This window comes from Tremella mesenterica (assembly GCF_000271645.1).
Source record: "Tremella mesenterica DSM 1558 unplaced genomic scaffold TREMEscaffold_1, whole genome shotgun sequence".
NCBI lineage: Eukaryota > Fungi > Basidiomycota > Tremellomycetes > Tremellales > Tremellaceae > Tremella > Tremella mesenterica.
The window spans coordinates 458905-465543 of NW_006711225.1; the positions used below are offsets into that span (position 1 = coordinate 458905).

General features: G+C 43.4%; 4 protein-coding genes across 4 annotated transcripts in view; 2 read left to right on the plus strand and 2 right to left on the minus strand.

Annotated features, from left to right (window-relative positions):
- The window catches only part of TREMEDRAFT_66667 (uncharacterized protein), a gene marked incomplete at both ends in the record, with an annotated part of 1833 nt that extends 1274 nt beyond the window's left edge, over positions 1 to 559 (plus strand). Inside the window, one exon of the mRNA XM_007001799.1 lies at positions 33 to 559. Coding sequence (XP_007001861.1) covers positions 33 to 559 — 527 coding nt within the window. The remainder of the gene's footprint in view (positions 1 to 32) is intronic.
- Positions 560 to 686: 127 nt separating this feature from the next.
- TREMEDRAFT_25895 (uncharacterized protein) lies at positions 687 to 1027 on the minus strand (the record flags this gene model as incomplete). The annotated part of the gene is made up of 2 exons (XM_007000625.1): positions 687 to 801; positions 942 to 1027. The coding sequence occupies 2 exons, from the start codon at positions 1025 to 1027 to the stop codon at positions 687 to 689; spliced, it is 201 nt and encodes a 66-aa protein (XP_007000687.1).
- Positions 1028 to 1525: 498 nt separating this feature from the next.
- TREMEDRAFT_58148 (uncharacterized protein) lies at positions 1526 to 5273 on the plus strand (the record flags this gene model as incomplete). The annotated part of the gene is made up of 3 exons (XM_007001096.1): positions 1526 to 1763; positions 2080 to 2556; positions 2698 to 5273. The coding sequence occupies 3 exons, from the start codon at positions 1526 to 1528 to the stop codon at positions 5271 to 5273; spliced, it is 3291 nt and encodes a 1096-aa protein (XP_007001158.1).
- Positions 5274 to 5655: 382 nt separating this feature from the next.
- TREMEDRAFT_25623 (uncharacterized protein) overlaps positions 5656 to 6639 on the minus strand; it is a gene marked incomplete at both ends in the record, with an annotated part of 1667 nt that continues 683 nt past the window's right edge. The window contains 2 exons of the mRNA XM_007000588.1: positions 5656 to 5804; positions 6130 to 6277. Of these exons, the coding sequence (XP_007000650.1) occupies positions 5656 to 5804; positions 6130 to 6277 (297 nt within the window). The remainder of the gene's footprint in view (positions 5805 to 6129; positions 6278 to 6639) is intronic.

Below are 6639 nucleotides of genomic sequence, written 5' to 3' on the forward strand. Positions count from 1 at the left end.
TCACATATAGCGAACACGAACCCATGCCTAAGACTCAACATCATACCAACATCCCCATTCTCTCACCCTACCTCCCAACCCTCAATCCCATCCCACACCTTCTACTCCACCTTCCTCCTCACTCCTCGACCCACCACCTCGTCTCCCATCCCCTTCACCTCCACCACCCCGACTATCCAAAATGGACAAATACTTTACTCCCGCTTACAACCCCGTCCTCGACGTTGGCGAGGTACCTAAAGAAGGTCTGATCACCGCCGTGGGATGGGATAACATGTTAGCGGTATTGAAGGAAAGAGGAAAGAAACGACGTCAACGTTCCCCTGGATTATTTGATGATCCTTTCGATATACCCAAAGTGCATCTCAGACGTTCTCCTGAACCGAAAGCTAACGAATTGAGTAAAGTCACCCGAAGATTGGAGAGAGATGAGAGGAGGGGTCGACGGGAGGTGAGCCCAGGTGGAGCGAAGAGGAAAGAGAAGGAAGGAGGAGTAGAAGTTATGGGATGGGAATATACAAAGAAAGGTAGTGTGAGAGAATGGGATGTTGGAAAGTGAAGAGTTTTGAACTTGAATTCTTGTTCTCTCCTCTCAAGCTTGTAATGTCATTGAAGATTTTGTGTTGTCAAAAATATATCATATCACAATGCAATGTTATTACAGTTTTTTTGTAAAACTCCCAAATCTAATGATGCTCCCCATGTGAAGTATGTGATTGTGGTTTGGAAGCGAAGTAATCGTCATAAATGACATAGGCGGTGAAAGCGACGATAGCAGTTCCTAATCCAGGGAACATGTTTCTGATTGAATTAGCTCGTCTTGAATCACTTTGACTCTTCATCTATACTCATGATAGATGTTCATGGTCTATATGCCAGCTGGACCGACTTGACTCTAACACAAGGTAGAGAAAGGCTGGAATGATAGGAAGAGGACATACCGGAACATGGCCTTGTTGGAAAAGATGGGAGATTTCCTCCAAGCTTCTCTCGCCGCCCAACGATCGCGATATAAAGGGCCCGGCATCTATCCTGTTAGATTTTCATCCTCGCCTCTGTTCAGACGTATGACACTCACCACTAACTACTGTGATTGTATGACCGTCTATTGTTATACGATTGGACCGCTTTACTCTCTTCAAGGTGAGAATCGGCATTTCGGAGTTATCTCACCTACTGAAACGGAAAAGTGCCGATGTGGCGAATGATGATCAACTCGTTAGCGTCAATCCTTTTTACCGTTTTCCTCTAACTCTCATCCTGCCATTACTTATTTATCCCTTTCACCTCATCACCTATATATTCACAACATCTTATAGTCCCTTCTCAGTACTCTCATCTTCTTTTTCTCTTAGTAATCATCTACAAGCTTTCACTGGTGTTGGATCCCCACAAGGTATCCTCATGAGTCCAGTCAGCCCTTCTTTTCCCTTCTACCTCTGACCCCTTTCCTCCCTTGTAACTTTCATTCGATAAAGGGACAAACAACTCGGTCTTCTGGTAAATGGAAAAAATAACATCGTCCATGTCATTCCCATCGGGATTATCAGATCTCTTTCATCGTTCAAAACACGTTTGGTCTTCTTTACGACATGTGGGATTTGGTCATGAACATTTGAGAGGTTTTAGTCATGGATCTGGTTTGGGGATTGGACATGGGATTGGGGGAGGTATTTGGGAAGAAGGTATATGGTGGGATTGGTTGAGAAATACTAGGAGTATGATGTTTTGGTTAGCGTTGGTTTTACTTTTTGTCATCATAGGTGGGTTCGATCGATATCAACTGATACTCTAATCTTCACACTCTACTCATTTCCTTCATATTTTCTTCTCTTTGTTGGTGTATCGTTCTGGTCACTTACTTAATTGGATCTGGATGCCTTAGGATGATGATGAATCTGCGTAGCAGAGCTTCGCACGATGTGTATGTGGCGTACAGACGAAACGACACGAAGCGGAACGAAGGAGGCGTGGTATTCCTTCGGTCAAGTCACGGAGTCTCATCTGAACTGCGTAAAGGAGGGATAGAGTGACAGGAAAACTTGTGATTAGAGAAAAAGAGATAAACTAACATCTCAGCTACCATCCTCAACCCAGACGAAAACTCTTTCAAATCTCATCTCACTGAACTCTCTTTTCGTCGTCATCTCGCTCTCATCCATTCTCGTCCCGACCACGTACAAGGAGAAGAAGATGATAAAGATTCTCCCGCACCTTTCAGGTTCTCAAACCATGTGGCTATCTCACTCCGGACACCACAACTCTTGTACCGCGCCATGTTCTTGTATTCCGTCGTGATCACGTCACCTCTCGCCCCTCCTACTTTCCTCGACGCTCCCAAGGCAAAGTCAAATGCTGAGAGTAAGGATGGGACGGTGGTTTGGATCGGTATTTTGGGTCATTGGTATTATCTTGGAGAATGTGCGGGAGTTTGGGGTTGGTATTGGCGACGAATGGCCGAAAGGGGTGGAGGGAAGAAGGGTAAGAGGAAAGTTAATGGAGTGAGAGCGGGGGTGTTGGATATGAAGGTCGTAATGGCCAAAGAGGATGTATCTGGTGAGTGTGGTTTCGTTCTCCAAACATTTCATGAACCTTTCCTCTTATCTCTCTCAAATTTGTGTATTTCGTGGGTTCCGAGGCTGGTAATGAAGGAATTCATCAAGGTGCAGTTCAGTGGATTAGTTCTGACAAACGCAGGTAGATCAGCTCCTAGTACACCAGCCACGAAGCTACTGCGTAAATCCGACTCAATTGCCAGTCTCACCGACCTCTCCTTGACCTTACCACTACACACCCCTCCTCAAATCCGTTCTCGTCGTCCGTCCATCGGACATTCGTCCTCCGCCACTCCCCACTCCCCACCTGTGACCGAAGCCGATTCTCCCCTCATAACTTCTCTCAAAACCGATCTCACTTCCATCCAGTCAGTATTGGTCGATCTCAGAGCTCAACTAGCCGCACGCGATATGAATCCGGGTGATATATCATTACAAAATACACTCGACGAGTTACGTCATAAACGTAAAGAAGATGATGCCGAGCGACAAGAAATCAAATCTCGGACTAAAACTCTCGAAGAACAAAAACGTCAGGCTGAAGGTGCTCGTAAAGAAGCCGAAAAGAAACATCGATCGGTAGAACATGCTCGTACTGTCCTGGAAAATAAGATCACTAGCGTAATATCTGACACTCAAGGATATCGAGATCGAATGACGCGTAGTGCTCATACCGTAAAACGGATCGAAAACGATGGGAAAAGACATACGGAAGTCATTCATCAAAACATTCACGAGAAGAAACAAGAAGTGACCGTTTTGGAAGACGAATTGAATAAGTTGGAAGATAAAAACGAAGGGTTGTCAAAGAATATGAAAGATGCAGTCGAAAGATTGAAAATGGTTCAAGAAGCGGAACACAATAGAAATCTTAATCCGGAGGAAGAAATGATGATGATGGCTGCGGCTTACGAAGCTGCAGCTCAAGAAGGTTATCACCATGGAATTCCTACGACTCAAACACAAGCACAAGCTCAGGGGATTTGGACAAATCAAGCTGCTCAATATATGGCCGAAGCGGGCTTTCCTCATTTGGACGCTAATTACACATCTCGACCGATCCAAATTAAACCTGTCACGGATAAACAATTTCCCGCGTCTTCAATTACTCCTCCATCTTCTATAAATCTTACGTCTACCAATCCTATTCCATCTTTCATCCCAAGCAATCACAGTTCTTCCATTCCAACCTTTATTCCTTCAAACTCCGTAGATCAACCTCTTGTCCACTCGACATCTTCTGTCAATCCTGTCGACCCCTCTCATACTGTCACTTCGAAGGGGAAGAATAACTTGATTCTTGCTAACGATCGTTCTTCCACTCCAGTCGATCGAGAAATAGAAGAAGATCCAGGATCTCCAAGTTCCTTATCCACTTTTTCTACCAATCTCCTACCTCAAGGTCTGTTCCGATCTTTGGAAGGTGAAACATCCACATCGGACCTCTCTCGATCTTCTTCCCCGACCACGATGAAACACGAATCCATGTCATATCCATCAGTCTTGAAAACGTATGGTAAACCACCTATACCTAATGGTATACTAGCGGGATATTATTTACCTGGTGAAAAACCTTTTGGAGATTTTCAACATCCTTTAGAATACATTCCACAATCACCTGAAGAACCATTAAACTTCGATCGTCCTCTTCAGATATTTAATCCACCCGAACATCCCAACGGTCCACCAGTGAGGTCGTCCATGGAATATTATCAAACTCATGGACATTTGTTAGGTAGTGGTAATGGTAATATAAGAAATGGAGATTCAGGTTCAGATTCAGGAGAAGATTGGTTTACACCTGAATTACGTCGTCAAACAACACCACCTCCACCACCACCTATCACTTCTTCTGATTCTAATCCTAATTCTATACCTGAAAGTCCATATTATGGTTTTCCATCTCCTGCTACATATCTTCGTATAAAAGCACGTGAACCGAAAGAAAAACCATCACAACGTTCAATTTATCCATTACCACCTTCAGGAAGTTATTACGATTTGATACGTCCTAAATCCACCGATATTTCAAATGTTAGACCCCGTTGGTTTGAAAATACAAATTCAAACTCAAATCCTACAACTTCCAATCCTGCAACTTCCAATACAAATACCAACATCAATGGAAACTCTACAGATAATCTATCGTTCAGACCATTCCATTCAACAAACTCTAATGATTCTTTGAATTTACCATACGAATCTTCACCTTTCGCTCCTAGTGCAAGTGAAAAACAAGCTTTATCAAGATGGGGAGGATCGATCAAATATCCTTGGACGGGGAATTCGAATCAACCATCGAATGAGAAATACGTTTATTCTCTTTCCAGTACTGGGTTGATGTCTTCACCAGATGTTATTAGATCTTCTTCAAGATCTACCGTCGTTTCTACTGGTCAAAAGAATATTTGGACAAGACTTAGAGGTGATGGGGATGTCATGAATGGTTTATTCGGACATGGTATTGGGAATAAAAATGTGATTGGGAATGGATCTGGATCTGGTAGTGGGAATGGGAATGGAAATGGAATTGAACATGGAAATGGAAATGGACTTGGAAATACAACTGGGCATGAAGTTGGACAAGGAAGTGGGACTGGGGGTGGAAGTGCGGTTTTGGGTGGAGAAAGGTTAGAAAAAGGAGAAGAAAAGAAACCATTCAGTTTTTTCTCTCTTAGGAAACCTTCTCAATCGGTTCAACCGGGGAATGAAGATTGAGTTTGATATGGTTTGAGTAAGGTATGAGATGAGAGTTTTTGGAAAAATGCAAAAAGTTGTTGCTTGGTGTTATGTGTTGCATGTTGCTTGAAAGGATCTCATCGATTCTTTTTGAAGAATACATGATCTAGAAATCCCAAGAGCCTAAGTGATACTACAAAGTCTAAGTTATTACGAGTACTCGTACTCTACTCTACTGAACTTTTTGCCAACGCAATGATTGCGAATGACAGAAGCAGGGGAGGGGGGGGGATGGGCCACAATCTCTGGCAATGACAGAGTAGGGTATATAACAACTGTTAATACTCGAGATGAAGCTATGTTCGTGATTGCTCCCATTCTTTCGCCCTTCATTCTGAAACCTGATGATGCTAGTGTACGATCAAGATCTTGGTCGTTCCCATTCTTTCGCGGCATTCTCTAAACCCTGCCAATACTTGAGTTGAACAGCCAAGATCTTAGCTGCCCCAAGATCGGGAGGATCAGACGAAAGAGTTTCTTCGATGGAATGTATAGTTGTTGTTACTTTTACTGTAGGTTAGTATGGACCATTTATTAGATTATCATAAAGGTAGAAAACCAATATGATCCATCTTACTTTCCTCTTCTGTTTTCTTGACCTAAACTTCCGTTGTCTGAACCTAAACTTCCGTTGTCTAAAACAATCCCTCGTCCATGACAAAGCGAGTTCTGATCCGAGCATGTCATTTCGAGTGTGATAGGTATTCCAGGTGAAATGATCCAAGTCGTGGGATGAACAAGTGTGTGAGTGAAAGTAGAAAGTAGAAAGTAGAAAGTGGTATATGATATTTTGAGAGATAGGGAAAAAAAGGATTCAAGATAAAAAGAAACTCACGATGATTCTCTTCCCTTATCTTCTCAACTTGTTCTAAAGTAGTAGCTTCATGTAATGATTCCCTAGCTTCCATAATTTCCGATAAAAGACCAGGATCGGTAAGTTGGTCAGTCTCTGCCGTTGCTAATTCTGGGTGATGTACCGAGAGCTGCAAGGTCAGGAGTTTCATCAAAAAAACATGGTGGTGCGAGGCCTTTAACCCCCTCCCCCCCCCCCCCCCCCCAAGCGGGCGCCTGGGGAGGGACGCTGTTAGTGTTGTGCTGATGTTTAAAAATCACTATAGCTTAAATGGAAAGAAAAGAATACCTTGAGGTACGAAGGCGACTGGTTAACATTCCCTCTGCTTGCAATAAGATAGCCCCAACGTGATTCACCCTTTCCCGCACCGACGATATAGCCGGAGATTCCTATATTTTAGATAAACGCCCGAGGTCTCAAGAGAAACCTGGGAAATCCCTGTGCATCATTGAAAAAAAATTCCGTCGTGCTCGACCCCCTCCCTCTTTCAAC